The 23,037-nt window shown below is 43.9% G+C and overlaps 1 protein-coding gene across 3 annotated transcripts in view; it reads left to right on the top strand.

Annotated features, from left to right (window-relative positions):
• Window positions 1-23,037, top strand: part of KIAA1324 (KIAA1324 ortholog) — a 65,452-nt gene that overhangs the window by 788 nt on the left and 41,627 nt on the right. For 2 of the 3 annotated variants that reach the window (XM_032422041.1, XM_032422039.1), the window contains exon 1: window positions 1-410. In XM_032422041.1, the coding sequence (XP_032277932.1) occupies window positions 258-410 (153 nt within the window). In that variant the 5' untranslated portion in view covers window positions 1-257. The remainder of the gene's footprint in view (window positions 411-23,037) is intronic. The other variant, XM_032422040.1, reaches the window with a different exon arrangement.

Genomic DNA, 23,037 nt, shown 5'->3' with positions numbered 1-23,037 from the left:
TGGTCCCTGACCCACCCGCGCGGAGGGAAAGAGGAGGCGGTTGCCAAGGCGACGTGGGTAGGAGGAGAAGAGGAAGGAGAAGGAGGGAGGAGGAAGGATGGGCGGCCTTGGCGTAGCCGCAGGGAGGTGACTGAAGCGAGCCCAGCCCCTTGCATCCTCCCCCTGTGAACCTCCCTCCCCTTTTTTTCCGCCTTCTGCCAGCAGTAGCCGCGGCCGCAGCACCTGAGCCGCTGCTGGCGCTCGCTCAGGACGACGCTATGGCTGAGCCGGGGCGCAGCCTCCATCCCTCTGCCCGAGGCAGGGGACGAACTGAGCGGCGCACACTCCGGCTTCTGCGGCTGCTGCTCTGGGTTGGGACCGCCTTCCAGGTGACCCAGGGAGCGGGACCGGAGCTTCACGCCTGCAAAGAGGTACTGTCTTCCCCGGCCCGACCCCACTTTGGTCAGAGAAATCTTGGATCCTGGCGGAGATCTTGGGAACCCAGGCACAGACAGTTTCAGAGGCCACGGAGTTTAGGTTTCTTCGGGGATGAGGCGTTGGGGGGGGGGGCGGGAAGAGGAGCAGACTGGCGTCATGGGGAGGCCAGCGCACTGGAGGACTCACGAAACAGATCATCCTCACAGCCTGGGCTGCTGAGCTCAGAGGGGAAGGTCCCAGCTCCAAGGAGCCCAGGAGGGACCTGGGTCCCGGGGCTCGGGAATGAAGGAAGAGGACATGGGTTGTCTTCCTGCTGCAATGAAATTACCTTAAAAGTAGCTGAAAACAAAAGATTATGTACAGAGGGGCAAATCAGAAAGCGAGAGGGGAAAATGGGGTAAGAAAGGAGTTAGGAAGGCCAGAGGAAAGTAGGGGAGCAAAGTGGGAATCCTTGTGGTTTTATCATGGTTTCAAAAAAAGAGTGTGAAGGTGGGAGATATGCCAGGGGGACTGAAGGAACGCATCACCTCTCTCTCCCCCTCCTTGTTAAACATCCAGTAACCTTGCCGGCTGCTAAGTGCTTTGCCTCCCCCAGTGCGCTTTGTTTAGTGTACCTGACAGCCCACAACCCCTCTGACCAGACTTTGAGTCTGTAATATCTCGCTTTCCGCCAGTCTCTACTTTCCTTCTCTGGACTTCTGCTGACGTATGTCATGAGTCTTTTTCAAGGTGTTTCGAAAAGGTTGCCAACACAATTCACACAATAGGTAGTGAATGTCTTCCAAATGAAAATTCTTTGAGCATTCTTTTTGGAGGGAGACACAAAGGTATTAAGGAGTAACAAAACTCAGTAGTTTCTATAGTGTTGAAATAACATTATTTGGTTGTTCTCTGGTAACCTTTTTTAACCATATGGCGGAGGCAGCAACAAAATACAAGAACTGCATTGGGGAAGGTAAAATAATAAGAGTTGTTCTGTTATCTCTGTGAGATGTGAAAGATTTCATAATACACCAAGAGTCTAGCCCTGTAAAAAGGATCTCCAGTGTCATACTGGGCTAGGGTTTTGAGAGATTGAAATACTTTTGGAAGTTGTCAGTGTTCACTGATTGGTAACAACAACCCCCTCTCACAAGGAACTATGTTATTATGAAGGTGCTCTATCCATTAGACTGTCTACAACATAACAGATCATGAAGAAGTGAAGGGTGAGGGGAAAGAGAGATAATTTTTTACTTCATTCATGAATATGACACAAGTGATCCCAGTCAGTGGCACTTTTGATAACTTTTTATCAGTTCCAGTGATGACCTGCCCTGGACCGTCTACATTTCCACTCAGCCACTTTATGAACGGGTTTTTTTTTTTTAAGATTTTATTTATTTATTTGAGAGAGAGTGCACACACACAAGAGCAGGTGGAGGGGCAGTGGGAGAGAGAGAAGCAGACTCCCTGCTGAGCAGGGAGCCTGCCATGGGCTTGATCCCAGGACCCTGAGATCATGACCTGAGCCAAAAGCAGATGCTTAACCAACTGAGCTACACAGGCGCTCTTTTATGACCTGTTTTAAAGATGGCTAGGAAGGGGATGATCTTCTCAGTGACTGCGGCTTACTGGCCTTGGTGGTGTGTGGCCTAACCAACTGAGATACCTAGTTCAAGCAAGCGCCCTTGCCTAAGAATCCAACATGGGAGTCTCCTGAGTGGAAGGTAAGAATCTTACAGTTCCACTACTGCTTCTTGGTGAGATCTTGTCAACTCTGGAAAATGTGAGACATTTAAGAAATTAAACATTTGTATCATCTTGGTTTGGAGGGAAGGAAGAATACTGATGCTTGAGAACTCTAACTTGGGCACAAATTTTGCGTTTAGTCCTTTTTCAATGGCTGACATTTGCCTAAGCAAAAGGTCTTACTGCAGAGCATGAGCTTAGGGCAGTGGAAATCTGTGCAACTCAACATAACAGGGTTCTAGTCCCTGCCTGTTATTTACCACACAGTTTTTGGATCTGCACAATGGGTGTTTCAATAACATCTACCTAAAAAGGATTGCTTTGAGTATTGAAAGAGAAAATTAAAACACACACACACACGCACACACACACACACACAAAAATACAAAAGCAAACACAAATTAGTTACCTAACCCCCTTTCTTGTTCAGCTTCCTTACCATTAGATCCATACCCCATGCCAGAGTCAAAGTGGCTTAGGAGTCATGCTCATTGGCCACAGACATCAGCAAGTCCTGTTTAGACTCTCCTTGAGCAAACAGTGGCTGCTGGACACCCTTGACTCCAAATAATAAGGAAAAGAATAAACCCATTGTTACAATAGTCTTCATTTGGCAGTATGAACCGACTCAACAAGTTTGGGGGCTTCCAACCCTAAATGGTGAAAAATCAATTCAGGGTAGACTAACCCTTCTCTATTCTTAATCTTCATATGAATTTCTTGTGAGTCCATGTTGGGTATTATTGGCAGGGACTCTCATCAGGTCAATCTGATTTGACAACAATGCTGTTCCAGCCTTGTTTCTGAAATCTGAGGTACCCCTCTGGATCTAATCAGGAAAAAAAAAAAAAGTTTTAACATGAGGCCTAAACTGAGGTGGCAGAGAACGGGGAGTTCTAGATTGCTAAACCTGTGCTGGGGTGTGGCGTGCCTTTGCTTTCACAATTTTACAATAATCAAGGTCACCAGTGGAACTAAGCATCCTGTATGGTATTTGTTTTCATGAATCATTTCTTTAGCCTTGTGCTAGCCTGGGCCAGAGGCTGACTGAGAGCCAAAGGAGCATTTCCTATAGCACAATGAATATACATCAAATGAGAGAGGAGCAGAAAACCTTCTTTAACAGATCTGCCTTGTCCTGAGGCTCCACAGCTAATTGCCCCCAAAGGGACTTCCCAGTCTATACTGAAAAGTCCGTAGGGCTCGGGAATCTGGCATACATGGATTGTAATAAAATGGGATGAGTGAGTGATGACTGCCACTTTGTAAGGATGCTACTTCGAACAAGTTAATTGGCTTCCTGCAGCCTCAGGTGCCTGATCTGTAAAATGGGGATGGTAATACTCATTATTATTCTTACTCTTACAAGGCTGTTGTGAGGATTAAATTAAGTGAGATAACACATGCAAAGTGTCTACCCTTGACATGTTACAGGTGTTTAAGAAATACTGGTAGGCAGAAAAAGTAAGTACACAAATAAGGATATATAAATGATAACACAGAGTTAACATATGGTAAGCAATGCAGAAATGGCAATACAGAATTGAATAGGAGAGGAAGAAAACATATTTGAACAGTTGGCGCTTGACCTAGTTCTGGAATAATCAGTAGGACTGCAATGGGCAGAGATGGATTAGATGGGGGGGGAGAGCCTGCAGAAAGTTCCACAAGGAAAATGCAAGGGATCCTGGGAATTGCAAGTAGACCCGGCAGCTGAAATGTGAAGTAGGTGTGAGTACAATAGGAGATAAGGTTGGAATGTGGAGTAGGTGTGGGGGATAATAGAAATCAAGGCTGGAAATTTAGAAATCCGAAGTGGAGAATCCCTAAAGGATTTCCGGCAGAGATAGTGGCCTGCTCAGAGTGGATTAGCATGAATGAAAAAGTAAACATGGTTGAGGAAGGCTGGAAGGTGAGAGAGGGAGAGGAGATGGGGTCAAGGAGACCAGTCAAGGAGGAGGCTTGCAGAGGGATTGTACTGGCTGGTGGCAGTGGGACACATGGAGAGGTGTAGATATGAAAAATACGCTGAAGGTAGAGGTAAGAGGGTTTGGCAACTGACTTTAAGTGTAGGGTGAAGGAGAGGCGCAAGCCAAGGGTTTTGGTCAGGGTTTTTGAGTGGGTGTGGGAGATGCAGAAAGAATAGTTTTAGGAGCAGAGTGATGGCCTTTCACAGTTCTGGGATCAGCCCCTCTACCAGGAGGGAGAAAGTCCTGAGATCCCGGCATGATACTTTACAGCATGATCATAGCTTCGGGGCTTTTATGTTTCCTCCTGTATTTGCTTCTAACTCATTATTCAAGGTTTGAACTCCACAGGGAAATGAATAGATCTAGAAAACATTCAGGACCCCTGAGCTTTCATGAAATATTTCACCAAAAGTCTAAGATTTAAAGTGACTGCTGGGGGGCACCTGGGAGGCTCAGTCGGTTGAGCTTCCGGCTCTTGGTTTCCGCTCGGTCATGATCTCAGGGTTGTGGGATTGAGCCCCTGCATCTGGATCCACACTCAGCGGGGAGTCTGCTTGAGATTCTCTCCCTCACCCTTTGCCCCTCCCCCTGCTCTCTCGCGCTAAAATAAATAAATACATCTTTAAAAAAATTAAAAAACAAAGTGACTTGGGGCACCTGGCTGCTCAGTCAGAGGAGCGTGCGATTCTTGATCTTGGGGTCGTGAGTTTGAGCCCCACATTGGATGTAAAGCTTACTTAAATAAAAATTTAAAAACAAAAACAAAAAAAGATTTGAAGTGACTCCTTTGGTTGGGAATCACCAAGGTTGGATGTTTAAAACATCCTGCCATATTTGGTGGAGAGGGGAAATTGAAAGTCTCTTTTTGTCATGAAGTACTCTTTTTTTTTTTTAAGATTATTTATTTATTTGAGAAAGAGAGAGAGAACAAGTGGGGGGAGGGGCAGAAGGAGAGGGAGAAGCAGACTCCCCGCTGAGCAGGGAGCCCGCCTGGGGCCTCTATCCCAGGACCCTGGGATCATGACCTGAGCCGAAGGCAGATGTTTAACCAACTGAGCCACCCAGGCGTCTCTCACTAAGTACTCTTTTTTTTTTTTTTTTTAAAGATTTTTATTTATGTATTTGAGAGAGAGAGAATGAGAGAGAGCACATGAGAGGGGTTAGGGTCAGAGAGAGAAGCAGACTCCCTGCCGAGCAGGGAGCCCGATGCGGGACTCGATCCAGGGACTCCAGGATCATGACCTGAGCCGAAGGCAGTCGCTTAACCAACTGAGCCACCCAGGCGCCCTCTCACTAAGTACTCTTGTAGGGTTACAAGATGTACTGGTTTTGGTTGATATAAGAGGGGGCTAAGGAGTAATAGATTTTTGAGATCTGAAGACATTTGGGAAGTCATTTTGTCTATTCTCCTGTCTCAAGGTTGGAGTATACTAAAACTGAACCAGACTGATCATTATCTACCTTACCTTATTTTATTTTTTAAAAGATTTTATTTATTTATTTGAGAGAGAGTGAGAGAGAGAGAGAGTGGGGGCGTGGGGCAGAAGGAGAGGGGGAGAATCTCAAGCAGACTCCACGCTGAGTGCGGAACCTAGTGCGGGGCTCAATCTCACAATTCTGAGATCATGACCTGAGCCGAAATCATGAGTCAGTTGCTCAACTGACTAAGCTACTCAAGTGCCCCAATCTGCCTTACTTTAAAAGAAAAACTTTAAGGGCACCTGGGTGACTCAGTCAGTTGGGTGTCTGACTTTGGCTCAGGTCATGATCTTGGGGTTGTGGGAATTGAGGCCATGTCAGGCTCTGTGCTCAGTGGGGAGTCTGCTTCTCTCTTTCTCTGTCTGCCCCCCCCCCCCCGCTTGTGCTCTCACTTGCTCTTTCTCTCTCAAATAAATAAATAAAAATCTTAAAAAAAAGAAAGAAAAACTTCAAAAATTGTAAAGATGACACATTTCATTTGCAGAAAACTTGAGAAAAAATAGATGAATAATAATAAGAGAATAAAAATCACCTATACTCCTAGCATTCAAACTATCAATTTTAGGCATGTATTTGTGAGAGGGAGGCAGAGTAGTGGTACAGAGTGTGGGGTCTGGATATGCTGGGTGGGATGGGTTCAATTTCCAGCTTCTTCACTCGGTAATGGCATGACCTTGGGGAAGTTATTTAATCTCCTCACGCCTCAACTTCTTCATCATTGTGATGGGAATATTAATAAAGTCCACTTAATTGATTACTATATTATGACAGTTAAGTGAGTTAATACATGTAAAGTGCTTAGAATAGTTCCTGGTGCATAGTAAGTACTCAATAAACGTTAGCTGTTCCAGATTTTTTTTTTTTAAAGATTTTATTTATTTATTTGAGAGCGAGAGAAAGAGAGAGAGCACATGGGGGGGGGAGGGTCAGAGGGAGAAGCAGACTCCCCGTCGAGCAGGGAGCCCGATGTGGGACTCGATCCAGGGACTCCAGGATCATGACCTGAGCCGAAGGCAGTCGCCTAACCAACTGAGCCACCCAGGCACCCCTGTTCCAGATTTTTAGTGGAACTATAATTATCATGGTCTTATAGTAGTAAAAAATTAGTAAGAATTTAACAGGGATAAAAGTGTTGGAAAGGAAAAAAGAGTAGATGTGAAAGATATTCTGAGAACAAAGCTAGTAAAATTTGGCAAAGAGAGGGAAAGAGAGCATAGCCGTTAAGGGTCTGGAGTTGTACTATCCGGATACGGTAGCCACAAGCCCCGTGTGGCTACCAAGCAATAAAAATGCAGCTAGTACAGCTGAGGAAATGGATTTTTTAAAAAAGATTTTATTTATTTATTTGAGAGAGAGAGAGAACACAGAGGGAGAAGCAGACTCCCCGACGAGCAGGGAGCCCGATGCGGGGCTGGATCCCAGGACCCTGAGATCACTACCTGAGCTTAAAGGCAGATGCTTAACGGACTGAGCCACCAGGTGCCCCAAGGAAATGGATTTTTAATTTTATTTAATTTTAATTAAAAGTTAAAGTTAAAATGCACACTCAACTCAGTCGTTAAAAAATTGTTAGCTTGTTTGGAACTACTTGGGTATGTGCCTCTACTTTCTTTCTTTCTTTTTTTTTTTTAGATTTATTTATTTTGGAGAGAGAGGGTGCAAGTGGGGGGAGGGGCAGAGGGAGAGGGAGAGAGGCAGATTCCCCGTTGAGAGTGGAGCTCTCCGGGCTTATTCTCACCACCCTGAGATCACAGCCTGAGCTGAAATCCAGAGTCCCTTGCTTAACCCACTGAGCCACCCAGGCGTCCCCATCTACTTTCTTAACCAGAAATTTTATGAAATCTAAATAGAGACCAAGTATTTTTGATGAAAATTTAGCATCTGAATTGAGCGATGCGGTAAAGTGTAACACACATACTGGATTTGGAAGACTCAGTACAGAAAAATGAATGCAAAATATCTCAATAATATTGCATGCTGAAGGCATGTTGAAATGTATTGTTAAAATTAATTTCACCTGAAAAATTTGATTTCACCTGTGTCTCTATACTTTTTCAAATGTGCCTCCTGGTAATTTTAAAATCTTGTATGTGGCTCGCATTATGTTTCTATGGGCCGGTGTTGGCTTGGTGGTGACGGCTGTTCAAGTTTGTCACCTGTGGTTTAATCCGAGCAACCATTTCAACTGCATTGTCTTGGGCAGGATGCTCATCCGTCTTTGTCTCAGTTTTTTCATTTGGAAAATGGGGATAATCTAGTTTATATCTTTTATGGATTGGTGGGAGGGTTAAGCAAAATAATGCTTCCGGTGCTTTGCAAAATGCAGTGTAGAGTCAGTGCTTAATAAATGTTGTGCTTGTTACTGTTTTATGATCTGCTTTCTGAAAACTTAGGAATGGGACTGAACTCTAGATTACCTTATTCCCTTTTAGCCTATTGAATACTATTTTTAAATAGCTTTATTATTTTTGTAACAATGGTACATTCTTATTCTAGAATATCAGGAAGTATAGAATGCGAACAAGGATGCAAAACTTACCCAATATTTCATAACTGGCTAAAATCACTATAAACACTGTCGCATATTTCCAGACTTCTTTCTATACTTACAGACTTTCTATACTTCTACACATAAATGTATAGCTATAAATATACAATTCTCCATAAATGGGATCATATCACACATGCTGTGTCATAACCTATTTTTTTCATGCAATAATTTGCAAGAGACACCTCTGCTAATAAATATAGGTCTAACTTCATCATTTTTAAGGCTACATAGAGTTCTGTAGCATGTATAATATAATCTATTTAACCAACCAATTCAGATGGCTTCTAAATCCTATTACTATCAACGATACTGAAATGAATGCTTTTGCATATATATTTGTAAATATTTGCTCAATTGTTATCCCGTTAACTCCTTAAGCATGTCCTCACCTTTTCTCATATCTCTGGCAAAACTGTCAGTCCTTTCAAACTTGACAAATCAGTAAGCAACACACACACACACACACACACACACACACACACACACACACCCCTCTGTTTTTGCTTGGTCCATAGCTGAAGGACCCTTCCTGTTTCAAGAAGGACCCCACCTAGAGCTCCCAAGTGACCTCAGAGCATTTCTGGAAGCTATTACTGCAACTGAGAGACAGAATCTTGCTCCTTCTATAGCAAACAATACAAACAAATCCCTATACATCAATCTTGTTTGCTTGCAATCTGAGTTGCTTCTCAGCTGCTTCTCCCTCCACCAGCTGGGAGTGAAAACTCCGCTCTTGGCCACACTGCGTCCAGCAATCCTCTCCTCTCTTTCACGTTTCCCCGGGTAGACTCTGGCCCTGGGGAGGAACTGGGCTTGGAAAGCAGACTTGATACTTCCAAATAACCAATGCAGTTGACTTACAAATTTGGTTAACGGTATGAAAGAAAAGCAAAAGATATGGCAAGGAGCCCTAATCGTAGATCATAGATCTACCCTAGATGGTAGATCGGGAAGGTGAGAGCCAGCCTCTCTGAGGAGTGGGTTTAAGTGGCGAGCGGAATGAAGGCTGTGGAGAAGTTTGGCAGGTGACGAGGAGTGGACAAGTTTGCAGGCAGGAAAGAGTCTGTGCTTAGGAGACAGAGAGAAGGCCAGTGTGGCCAGACAACATAATTTTACACTTGCAAAATGAGAAATGTACATCCCCATTTTGAGGTTTCAAAACTATTAAAGGAAGATATGAGGTCTTAAACAGAAGTCCCCGGGGGGCATGGGTTTGTATAAAAATTATTATTTATTTTTACATTATAAGGTGATATAGGTACGTAATAATAACTCACATTTATTGAGTGTCCCAAGTGACCTATAGGCAGGAACCCATCTGGTCCTTATAAGAACTCTATGAGGTAGGTACTATTAACAGCCGCCTCCATTGTACCCCATCTCTCTCCTCTTGCCGCTCCACTCTTTTCCACAGCACCCTCTGCCCTCGGGCATATATTTTACGTACATACATATGTGTACACACACACACTTTTTTTAATTGTCCATATTTTCTGACTAGAATGTAAACTCTGTGAGGGCCGGCATTCTTGCACGTTTTAATCATTTCTACATTCCCAGTGCCTACCACGGAGAGATTAGCCTGCCAGAGGTTACTCGGCTAGGAAGAGAGCAGGAACTCAGGCAGCTGGGCTCTTCCCCACCGTGCTGTTTTCTGCATGTCAGTTCCCATTGTGCAAAGGGTAGAAGCTGAAAAGTAGAAGTCCACCCCTAACCCCCGTAAGTCCCCAAAGGCTAACCTCTGTCAACTCCTGCTTCGATACATTCTTCTTGAAATGTTTTATGCCCATACAAGCACATCTGTCCATTCTTTTCACTTTCTGTACAAATCAGATCAGAATATGTGTCCTGTTCTGTATTTTACTGTTTTCCTTCCTATAGATCTACATCTTTATTTTTAACCACTACATTGTGACTCATGATAAGCATGTGCCGTGATTGACTAAAGCAGACATTTGATGAATAGGTCAATTCCAGTCATTTATATGGTAACAGTGCTGCAGTGAACACCCTCCTGTGTGTATTGGGGCATACTTGTTTGAGTCTATCTGTCAGATAAATTCTTAAAAGTAGACGTGGCGGGTCAAAGAATCCAAGTGTTTATAGATGTGTGTCAGGTTGGGAGCATGGATTTTTAAAGACAGCATTAGCGTTCTCCATCTGCAGTCAGATGGAGGAGGGAGGCCTTGTCTGTGAGGGCTGCCGCCAATTTATTCTCCCCCAGGAATCACGGAGACCCAGAGGGCCAGGCTGGAAAGCCTGTCGGCTTTATCAAGATGCCATCTTTTCCCAGTCAGGGCAGATGGGCCTGATGGCTAATTTTGCCAGATTTTCAGAAAATAATTTGGTCCAACTCAGAGCTCTTCCTCAGTCTGTATCATTCCTCTAGTAAAGTGATAAAAACTGTGCCGTTTGTCACATTTCTTCTTAAGCTCTCCTTCTATGTCATACCAGATAAAGCACAGAACAGATAATTATAGTTAGTGCTTGACAGCTGCCAAAAAAAAAATATATTTTTCATACTTGTTAGCTCTGCGCTTTTCAAAATCTTTTTAAGTCTGAGAACCCTAATGTGAGGTTATCACCCATTCTTCTCCTTCGATTTGACACGTGTTATTAAAGGCATTTTTTTTAAACATTTTATTTATTTATTTGACAGAGAGATAGAGAGCACAAGTAGGCAGAGCGGCAGGCAGAGGGAGAGGGAGAAGCAGACTCCCCGCCGAGCAGGAAGCCCGACGTGGGGCTCGATCCCAGGACCCTGGGACCACGACCCAAGCCGAAGGCAGACGCTTAACCGACTGAGCCACCCAGGTGCCCCTATTAAAGGCATTTTAAAAAAAAGACCCACAGAGCTCTGCAGGGTGAAAAAAATAAATAAACTGACTTTCACAGGCCTAGGATGTGATTTTCTAAATCAGAATTGTACTGACAATACAAAATAAAATGCAAAAACTAGTAATAATAATTGGACTTTAATGTAATAAGCCTGTGTGCTAATTGGAGCATCCCTCTCCTTACCCCATGCACAACATTCAAGGAAAGTTGTTTCTGAATTAGAAAGGCAACTGAAATTGGCTAATTTTCTGCTTGAAATGGATTACTTTGCCCTCCAACCTCAATCATATGAAGATAAAAGAGTGGCTAGTAAGCCACCAAGAGAAAAGATAAAGGAAACATCAAGTATATCTGTTCATCTGACTTGGTTCAGATTCTGATAAGGATGGTGCTGGCTCAGGACAACACTTCCGAGAAGTCAGGTGCGCCAAGCCCTGTGCTAAACACAGACTAGATTCTCCATAAATTTTGAATTAATGGGTCAACTTATTTTCCTTGTAAAACATTTTTTTAAAAAGATGAGTGCTAGAGCTTCCATTTGCAAATATTGAGCTGTATAAATCATCCATACAAGAAAGGAAGGGGCTATGATCAAATACAGAGTAAGAAACAGGATAGCAAGAAGTCAGAAGGAAATAAAGAACTATGGGGGGAAATGGCATATTTTTAAAAGAATACATAGAGTTTTTAATCCTGGATTATCCAAAAGACTACTCCCGATTTTTACATTCACCATCTCGTTTTTCTCAGGTGGAGATAGATTCGGGTAACGTTTCAGAAGAATGTATGATCATGGCCAGTGTGCTTTATTGTCTTTGATGTAATTACCATTTTAGTAAGATGATGAGCAACCAAAGGGAGTTGACGTGAATGAGGATGAGCAGATAAAGGTGATACCACTGGGAATATGCGACAGATTGTTAGGAGCTTCTCTGAAAGATGAGACATCCTCTTGATTTTTAGATAACTTAAAAATCTCAGGTTTTTGTTTCTGATTATGACTGATATCACCCCATTGCCATTAAAATCTCTATTTTATACTTGCAGAAACTGAGGACCAAGGAGATCAACAGGTTGGTTCACTCTGGGGAGTGTCTTTTAGATATAAAATTGTGACCTCACCAAAAGCTAGTGTTAAAGTGGATCTCAGTGGCCACCCAGACAAAGACATCCTCACCAGCTCCCTAAGATAGCAGAGTGAGTGCTTACCGTCAGGTGGGTTTTATTGTTTAACAGTTACAAATGTTTAAAAAAATACTTTTTACCCCAGATAATGAGAGGCTCACTACTTATGGAGCAGACCCCTACAAATGGGGCAAAAAGTATTCTTTTTTAAACTTTGTAACTGTGAAGCAACATAACTGGTCACTTGACAGCCCCATTGTTTCTGACACTCGTTTCCTCCAGTGACAGGTACTGTTTGTATTGGTACCTGGTCCCAGAGAACAGGGATCGTCAGAGTACTCACAGTTTGAAAACATTAATGGCAGATTTCCTCTAGAGATCATGCGCCACTGTCAAGTTTTCTCCAACAAATACTTACTTTTTTCTCTTATATTTTTAATTCTCTGAAATTTGAAATAATTCATACACAAAGTATTTCTTGAACATCATGGACTGAAAGAGACATGGAAGAATTGTAGGACATGAAACCGACACTGATTGCACTTACGGCCTTTCAAGGAACAAGCAGTTGCAAACAGAGATCAGTGCATGATAGAATGAGGCCAGAGAGGGAGGACCAATGGGCAGAGCACAGCCTCTGGAGACCGGCTTCATATCCTTGGTGAAGCTTCACTGGCTGTCACGCTCAGTAATCAAAGGAGCTAGCTTATCATATTTAATTTGAAGTGTTTTTGTGAAAGTAGAAATGAGAAATAAGATATGCACAGTATGACTCATTGTATTTGTTTGCTAGGGCTGGGTGTCTTAAAGCATCAGAAATCTGTTCTCTCATAGTTCTGGAGGCAAGAACTTCAAGTTCAAGGTGTCGTGGTGCCATGTGCTCTCTGATGGCTCTAGGGAGGAATCTTCCTTTCCCTTCCTAGCTTCTGGTGGTTGCCGGCAATCCTTGGGAGTCCTTGATTTGTAGCTGTACCACTTCAATCCCTGCTCCCTTGTCACATGGCCTTCTCCTCGTGTGTCTCTTTGTCTTCACATGCCCTTCTTATAAGGACAACAGTTACTGAATTTAGGGCTCATCCCTACTCCAGGATGACCTTATCTTAACTAAGTACATCTGCAATGACCCGATTTCGAAATAGGGTTATACCTTCTGAGGCTCTGAGTGGACATGAATTTTAGAGGGACACTATTCAACCACTACACCGGTGCATAGTAAGTACTCAATAAGTCGAAGTGATTATGGTTATCAAGAGCCAAAGTGCAAATGAACAGAGAAAAATTATTTCAGTATGGGCTAGAGTGGTTAAGAGAGCTTCTCAAAAGATCTGAGAAAGTCAAGCAGGCTTTAGTGAAGTGGTAACATTTATTTATTTATTTTTAAAGATTTATTTATTTTAGAGAGAGAGAGAGAGCACATGCGTGCATGAACGGGGTGAGGCGGGGAGGAGCAGAGGGAGAGGGAGAGAGAGAATCTCAAGCAGATTCCCCACTCAGTGGGGGAACCCCACCTCACCACCCTGAGATCATGACCTGAGCCAAAATCAAGAATTGGATGCTTAACTGACTGAGCCATCCAGGCACCCCTAGAGAAGTGGTAACATTTAGATAAGAACTGAAGGTGTAGGAGGGTCTATCAGGCAGGGAGAACAGAGTATGAATATTTTCACACCAGGGATGTTAACCTCGTAAAATCAGCTATTAATGAGATAGAAATCTCCTCTGATCCAATAGGAATTAAAAACTATACTCTTTTTCTGAATCGATAAGCACATATGTTATCTATTGTTATCAATTATCTACTGCTCTAAAACAATTTACCCTAAAATTTAGTGGTTTAAAAAAAAACAAGCATTCATGATCTCAGTTTCTTTGGGTCAGGAATTTAGGCCTGGCTGAGCTGGCTGATTCTGGCTCAGAGTCTCTCATGAAGGTACAGCCGAGAGGTCACCTGGGGTTGCAGTCCTCAGAAGCTTGTTTGGAACTTGAGGATCTGCTTCCAAGATGGTCTACTCATGTGGCTATTAGCAGGAACAAGTTCCTCGCACGTGGGGCTCTCTATGGAGCCGCCTGAGTACCCTCATGACATGGCAGCCGGCTTCCCCCAGAGCAGGCAGTCAGAGACAGAGAGCAAGGAGGAAGCCACAGCCCCTTTTACGACTGAATCTCAAAAGTCACACACCATCACTTTCGCCATGTTCTTTCTGTTCATTAGAAGTTAGTCGCTGAGTCCAGCCCACGCTCGGCGGGGGAGGATTAAGCTCTCTCTTCCTCTTGGAGGGAGGAACATCCAAGAATATGGGGGCATATTTTAAAACCACCACATCACAGCATATCATGAAATCATCCATTCCTTCAGCTGTTGGACAAGTTTCCTAAATTTGATGTTCCTATATCTCCATGTTGTTATTATTATTATGTATTAATACAATAATCATTGTAGCCTCTCACAGTGTACCAGACACTGTGCTTGCACCTGGGAATTTGGAATGGATTGGCCCAATGCTTGCCTTGAAGGAGTTTATAGTCCAGTGAGAAAGGGAATGTGTCATAAATATAATGCACTTATATAAGAGATAAAAGTGAATATAAACAAAAGGCTTGGGGTTTGCACTATAAGAGGGAAACTGCAGAAATCAGAGAAGGCTTTAGGGGTAGGTTGTATCTGAGGGCCTAGGGCAGCATCCTAAGCTTAGTCACTTCCCGGTGTAGAGTAGATGCTGGACAGGTCACTGGGGAGGGACATTCTAGACCAGAAGATGGGAATGTGCAGGGCTATGTATGGGAGAATTTCAGGTTGTCCAGGGTGGCTTTCATGGAAGGGGAAGGAAAGGGAATGGGAAGGTGGATTGAGGCAAGTCTTGGAGGCCCTTATAGAATGTGTTAAGGAGAAAGATTGAACTTGATTATGAATACACAGGAAAAGTTTTCTCTGGAGGGTAGTGAATGCTTAGATAGGTGTTTTGGAGAATAGAAAAAAAGTTGAACCAGAGAAACCAGAGTATCTGTATGTATGAACTCATTCACTCACTCATTCAATCCACCTATTCATTCATTCAACAAACTTTATCGCAGACCCATTATGTGCCAGGCATTGTTTATAGTCTAATAGGATATATACATATATATATGAAATCATCACAGAAATAAAATTACAACTGTGACAAGTGCTACAAAAGGAAGGTACACATATTAGGGGATTTGACTTAAGCAGGAAGTTCAGGGAACTCTTAAGGTAGCCATAACCCAGCTGGGGTCTGAAGGATGTTCAGGAATAATAAGCCATGAGGGAGTAGGAATCAGCACATGCAAAGGCCCTGAGTGAGTACAAAGGACTGAAAGAAGGCCAGTGTATTGTGAGGAGCAGAGAAGGAGGGAAGGAGAACATAGTGAGAAATGAGGTAGGAGAGGAAGGCAATCAAACCGTGAATGGTCTTATTTTAATTAAGTAATTAATAGTGCCTCCACCTATAAGGACTTCAGTTTTCAGGAAATATTCCATCAAAATAGTAAAATCCAAATATAAAATGAAAATTATGACAGGAAAAAATACAATTTAGAATGACAAATACAGAAAGAATAATTAAATGAATATATGAATACTATATAAGCAAATGAACTGGAAACTTGACCCTGAGCTCCCTGGTGGCCAAGGTAAAAAATGAAAACATTATAGGACATGTAGTGCTCAGAGCCCATTAAGAAAACACATGAGAAGATTATTTAGCAGGCAGATGCAACAGAACAATGTACTGATGGGCATGCTGGCCATGAGAATGGAAAAGATTAGGAACATCAGAGGAAGACAATGCAGAGAGATTCACTGATTAATTTAATTACTGAAACTCTAGTATCTGTGGATGTTATCTCCCAGTATCTGTGGAGACTACTATGGGACCAGTGATTATTATTTGTCATATATATATGTCATGTGTGTGTGTGTGTGTGTGTGTGTGTTTGTGTGTGTGTGTGTGTGTGAAGTAGAAATGGAATATAGCCTCTTTTTAAGCCAGGGTAATTTCCTTTGGTCTCAAATTGAAATAGCAGGGTATATGATGTTTAATTACTATCTGTTAACCATTATTGAGGTTGGTACTGCTTGGAGTGGGAGGAAAAAGCAAGATGGCTTGTTGATCAGTGAGTATAAAAATAAAGAAGTAGGAGATTTGTCCTGATTCCTCCTGTGACTGCTAAAAAGCAGGAGGATCATCTCAGGCCTTCCCATTTAAATTAGGGAAAATGGCATCCTGCTTTTAATTTCTTCCGCCCAATTTCACTCTTGGATCCAGGCCATTTCTGCTTTGGCAAAGCAAGAGGTGCTGATGTGAACTGAGTTCCCAGTGATGGGGCCCCAGGCTCGTCCCAGGGGAACCTTTCCAGATTGCTGTATGCAGTGGCTGGCAGAACCCCAGGCACTGTCAGGTGCCTGGCCGTGGGTGGGGGGATGTGGAAGGGGGGCAGAGGAACCCTGATACCAATTTTAGTACCGCATAAAGGCTTCCATTTTCTACCTTGTAGCAGAAGCCATCCAAAAAAGTGAGCCTGGGCAAATGGCTTGAAGTTGAGCATTCTGCTTTGGACCCTGTTATTTCTTCCGGCTCCCCTTCCCCCCACCCCCAGCCCCACCTCTCTTTCTCACAATGGACAATATTACAGTTTCCCAAAGGAAAACATTGCAGGCGGGTCGGCGGCACCGTTCCCTCCTCTTGCTTTAGCTTCAGGTATTTGCAGATTTTCCACTAGAAAGCCTCACAGCCTCCTTCAGGCAGAGCCTGGCGGTGGAACGCTGGTTTGGGCCTCATGCAGGCCTTCTCCACCTCCCAGGGTTGGCATCATCAGGCTGCCACCCTCGTCTGCCACCAAGACCCTCAGAAAGAAAAGTGACTTCCTTTAAGAACCAGGTCATCCTTGCAAAGGGTTGCTGAGTCCTGGCCCCCTGTCCCGTTCACAGGTGGCCTCTATGACGGCTTCCTCGGTTTCCGGGTAAGAAGCCGGGATCTGTTCGGTTTGCTCCATCTCCTGTTCTGGTCTTTTCTCCATAAGTGTGTAGATGAAGTTCTGCAGAGCTAGTCGGTTCCACCTTTATCCTTACTTCATGCAACTTCGAAGCCCTCTGGCAACTTTCAAAGCATCTTGCCCACCTCATCCCGGAGAGGACTGTCAGTTCTCCTTTCCAGGTGGAAAGTCCTCGGGGGTGTGTTATCAGAGCTTCTCCCAGGGATGTCCCATCATTTCCAGCAGAGGAAAGAAACAGGAAGAAAGGGTTCAGATTTAAGTAATTACCTCCAGGCACTCTCTCTCCTCCCTCCTTTTTAAAAGTACTGAGGTAATGTAATTTCTCAGCATAAAAAATAGTAACAGTGGTTGGAATTGGAAGGTGAGGTTTCTGGAAATCCTGCAACTACATAGGTGACACCCCCCCCCCAAAAAAAAAGACCAAGCCAATCTCTCAGTCCCCACCCACTCTCGACTTCTCCCGGCCAGCTTCCTGGTTTAGTGCAGGGGCTCCCAACTGCAGCTGGTATCAGCGGCATGGGGAGGGCTTCCTACAACCCAGATTGATGGCTCCACCCTAGAGGTTCTAATTCAGCAGGTCAGTGAAGAGCCCTAAGAATTTGCACTTCTAACGCAAACTTATTGGGCCTGGTGGTCTTGGGACCACACTTTGAGAACCACTGGTTTGAATGTGATGGAAAGGATAGAGCTTTGAAGACAGGTGGGTTTGGCCTTGAGTCCCAGACCTGCCTCTTACTCACCAGCCCTATGACGGGGCATGTGTCTGAGCATCTCTGAACTAATTTCTTCATTCTTAAAATGGGGTAAATAATATCTACCCCCTTGTTCATTGATGTAATACGTATTTGTTGTATGAGTATTGCAGTACCACGTTCTAAGTTGGGCGGCAGGGACATGACAATGGATGAGCCAGTCTTTGATGTGAAGGACTTGGGGTGTTTGTGAAGATTGACAAGATAAAACTTGCAAAGGTCGAGGACCCTGAGAGATGCCTAATAAATATTCACTTCATTTCCCTCATAGATAGGAGGTAACATGATTCTGCTTTTAATTTTTTTTGGGGGGGGGCGAGGGCAGGGGTCTAAAAAATCATTCTCAAATTTTATAGGTTCTCTTTGTCTAGATAGAAAATTTGAGGTAAAGGGGCACCTGGGTGGCTTAGTCGGTTAAGCATCCGACTCTTGATTTCGGCTCATGTCATGGTCTCAGGGTCCTGAGAACAAGCTCTGCATGGGGCTCTGCATTGAGTGTGGAGCCTGCTTAAGATTCTCTCTCTCCCTCTCCCTTTGCCCCTTCCCCCACTCACACTCTCTCTCTCAAAAAACCCCCCAAAAACAAAAACCCAAAAACAAAAAAAAAAGTCTAAAAAAAAAGAAAATTTGAGGTATGTACCTTAGAGTACTCCCTATGTCCTCCAGCACCTCTGAATGTGACCTTATTTGGAAATAGGGTCTTTGCAGATTGTAGTCAAGTTAAGATGAGGTCATGAGGGTGGGCTTATTCCTATATGACTGGTGTCCTTATATAAAGAGGAAATTTGGATGCAGACACAGACACACACACACACACACACACACACACACACACAGGGAAAATGCCATGTGAAGATTGGGGTTATGCTGCCACAAACCAAGGAAATCCCAGGATTGTTGGCCATCACCAGAAGCTAGGAGGGAAGCATGGAACAGATTCTCCCCTTCTTGTCCCATAAAATGAAAACTGTACTGGTGCCCATATATGCCAGAACCGCCTTGATCATATTTATATCTCCTTACCCTATCTGTAGTAAATATTTTTAGCTGAATTACTCTGAGGTAAAGCGAGAAAACATCTCAAAATACTATGGTGAGGGCATAGGGTCAGAATAAAGAGAGAGAGGGTAGAAAGAAGCAAGCAGGGGCCAGGGAATAAAGTGCAGGGAATCTGGTGCGGACCCTGAGGGCAATAGTGGAGCAGTGGTACATTCTGTTCTGCAGTTCAGAGGGGTCACTCTGGCTGTGGCCTGGAGAGTGGCTTGGAGAAAGGAAGGGAGCAAAGCCTGGGAGACCAGTGAGGAGGCTCCTCTAGGCAAGAATAATTGTGTTTTGACTTCATTGGTAGCAGTGTGGATGGAGAGAGGGGGACTGATTCGAGAGATATTGTGAAGGTAGAAAACACACTTCCTGGCTTGAGCAGAGGCTGAATGTAGCAGTTTCAATTTCAGAGCAGAAAGACAATGCCAAGACTGGTATTTTTTTTTCAAGTGTTTGGAATTTATTAAATATTTTAAAGAAATAAGTAAAACTAAATATTGAAGCATTTCAAATGCACTTTCTATAACACATCAAGTAAAATGTACATTTATAAAAATATAAACATTATTATCATTCTAATATAAATTGTTAGCAGATAAAATTAATGAAAAGAAAGTATTATTCCATAAACCCTGAAGACCAGTATTGCCACCACAGGTGGATGATGTTATCTTTCAGTTAGGTATGGAACACCGGTGTGGGAGAGGAGTTGAGAACTATTTTTAAATGTTGGATCTGATGTGCCTGAGGAATACCCTCCTAGGCAGTTAAAGATAAGGATCAGGAGCTCCAGGGTAAGGGCTGAGCTCAAAGTATAAACCTGGAATCATCAGTCCATGAAGGCAATCGAAACTTTGGAAATAGCTTTGTGTAAGAGATTTGAACTGAGCTTTAGGAAAGGCTAGGATTTTAATTGAACTAGAAAACACAAATGTAGAAGGATGGATTTACAAGCGGAAGAAAAGAGCAAAGCCAAGAACACTACGGATACTGTTATCGGTGTGCTGGTCAATGTTTAACAACTTGCTCTTCAGAGGTGAAGGGAAATCCTGGTTTATCGTGTTTGCTGGTTTCCAGGGTATAAATACTCCCATCAGAGTCGGTGTCAAGCTCAGTGTCACTGAGCCTGGGGTTGGGAACGGCTGAACACAATCAGCTGAGGGGAGCTCCTGCTGTGAGCAAGTGAACGTAGCCCGCAGCTAGACACAGTCCTAATGGAGAGGGAGGATTCTGTCCAGCAGTAGTGTTGGATAGTGTTGGATACGTTTAAGAGATAAAGTGGACGGCTAGTGTGGCTGTGAAGACAGATAACAAGCAAGTGTTGACGAGGATGTGGAGTAATTGAAACCTTCATGCAGCTGGGAATAGAAAATAGCAGTTGGGCAGTTTTCCGAGAAGTCAAACATAGAGTTACCATAGGACTGAGCAATTCCACTCCTAAGTATATTTCCAAGAGAACTAAAAACACGTTCACACCAAAACTTGTACATGGATGTTCATAGCAGCATTATTCACAATAGCCAAAAAGTGGAAATGTCCCAAATGTCCCAGTGATGAATGGATAAATAAAATGTGGTATATCCATACAGTGGAACATTATTGGGCCATAAAAAGGAATTAAGTACTGATACATGCTATCACATGGATGAACCTCGAAAACACTATGCTGATTAAGAGAAACCAGATACAAAAAGCTGCCTATTAGGGGTGCCTGTTTGGCTCAGTCAAAAGAGCATGAGGCTCTTGATCTTGGGGTCATGACTTCAAGCCCCACGTTGGATATAGAGATTGCTTAGATAAAATTAAAAAAAAAAACACCAAAAACCACAGAGGGCCACCTATTGTATAATTCCATTTATGTGGAATGTCAGGACTAGGTAAAGCCACACACACACGAAGTAGACTGGTGGGTGCCAGGGGCTGGGGGAGGGGAAGATGGAGAGTGATTGCTGATGGGTAAGAGTTTGAGGACTCTTTTTTTTAAAGATTTTATTTATTTTTTTGACAGAGAGAGACATAGCGAGAGCAGGAACACAAGCAGGGGGAGTGGGAGAGGGAGAAGCAGACTCCCAGCTGAGCAGGGAGCCCGATGTGGGACTCGATCCCAGGACCCTGGGATCAGGACCTGAGCCGAAGGCAGACGCTTAACGACTGAGCCACCCAGGCGCCCGAGTTTGAGGACTCTTAACCCCCAGTTTGAGAAACAGTCTTCTAGGAGACTGTGGTGCTGCAGCCATTCAGATATGTTTGCTCCATTGGTGCCATAGAAGGTCTTGTTGACTTGGCCCTCCAGGCTGGAAGTCTGTCCTCCAGGTTCAGAATTCTCCGTCATACACAGCTAACACATCTGAACACTAAGCTGTCCTTGGAGAGTTTTGCATAGGTCAGTACCTAGTTGCCCGGTTTCTTTCATGCATGATTAAAAGCTCAGGTGAAAAAATTTAATGGAACATTTTGATCTCATTAAAAAACCAAGAAAAGCACATCTTTGAAATATAATCTCGTAAAGCCCTGCCTTGTAGACAGATGTGTGTACCAAGCTCTCACCTATCAGAAACGGACTGGAATTTATAAAGGGACATTTTGTTTCCTGGTGACAAAGCCATTTCAATCCTAGGGATATTTACAAGCAATACGGAAAAGCTCTCTCCACCTGACAGGCCGGCTGCAGGTACCAAGTGTCTAAATGTCAGCGACCAGCCTTTCTCTTGGAGAGATTAGCTTTGGGGGGGAGGGGTTGCTGGGGGAGAAAAAGTGGGAGAAGGACAGATGTTATTTCATATGTATGAGCAGACTGGGATCAGAGGGTGAGTCGGGGCAGGCTGTAAACAGCAAGGGGAAACCAAGGGGGGCTCTAACTGTCGTTGTCATCATTGCTGTTAGGCCACAAGTGTCTCCTTCCTCACGGCCGTATTGTCAGAAAGAGGAGGGAAGAGCCTGGGCGCCCCCTCCGTGAGCTCTCCCCAGGCGGGGTCATAGCAGTAGCTGGCTTTGTTTTCTTTTTTCTTTTGTTAGCCAGTTTACTAAGAGCTTTCCTGAGCATAAGCTCCTAACTGTCCCGAGAATTTGATGTTACTCAGTTTGGGTAGGTGGGATCTATTTAATCATCTTATAAACAGACAAATAAATAAAATAAATTATGGGGCCTTGGGGTGGCTCAGTCAGCTGAGCGACTAACTTTTGATCTCAGCTCAGGTCTTGTTCTCAGGGTTGTGGGTTTGGGCCCAGCGTGGAGCCTACTTAAAATAATAATAATAATAAGTTAATTTAAAAATCATCTTAGCAGGGAGTTGTCATCCGTGTTTTATGGGCACAGGGAGATTTAACAACTGGTCCCCGGTTGTGCAGTTTGGGGTGACAGGACAAGGTGAGAGTCTGGATCTTTGGGCTCTAATCAAGAGCACCTTGCACAGCTCCAGAACCTCTGTAGAGTCTACCTTTTCCTCATCATGCAGTCATTCAACAAATACTTAATGATAGCTACTACGTGTCAGGCACTGTTCTGGGCACTTGGGCTGTTATCAGTGAACAAAAACAAAGCTGCCTCTTCTTAGGGAGTTTGCATCTGATCTGAAGTGAGGGCAGGGGCAGAAATAGACAATCAACATAATTAATAACTAAGTTATAAAGTGTGCTGGAAGGTGGTTATGTGTATGGAAAAAAGAAATCACTCAGGATTTGAGGATCAGTGGGGTGGAGGGGATTGGATTGTAAATAGGGAAGTCACAGCAGTAGGGATAATATCAGGGGCACTGGTGGGGGCTAAAAGGGAAGATGCACGTAAAGTGACCAGCCCAGAGCCCGGAGCAGGGGTGCTCATCGGTGCTCACTAATGGTGCCTGTCATCACCACACCAATTCTGTGTGCCTATTACCCTGGCAGTGTCTCCCAGGAGCCCCCAGGCCAAGGCTGTGCCCAAAATGCATAGGCAGCTCAGGTTCCAGACAGGTTGGACAGCAGGGTCAGAGTCGTGCCTGGCCCAGGGCACGGTGGCACAAACTGCCCGAGCCGGGTGTAAAGACTCAGTATCCAGTTTTGCCCAATGTATCCACGGCCAGACCAGCAGGGCAGGTCCTGCCGGGGTGACCGAGCACCGTCCCTGCTGTTTTTGACCAAAATG

Source organism: Phoca vitulina, unplaced genomic scaffold, assembly GCF_004348235.1.
Source record: "Phoca vitulina isolate PV1807 unplaced genomic scaffold, GSC_HSeal_1.0 scaffold2, whole genome shotgun sequence".
Taxonomy (NCBI): domain Eukaryota; kingdom Metazoa; phylum Chordata; class Mammalia; order Carnivora; family Phocidae; genus Phoca; species Phoca vitulina.
This window is presented reverse-complemented; position numbering and strand designations above follow the sequence as displayed.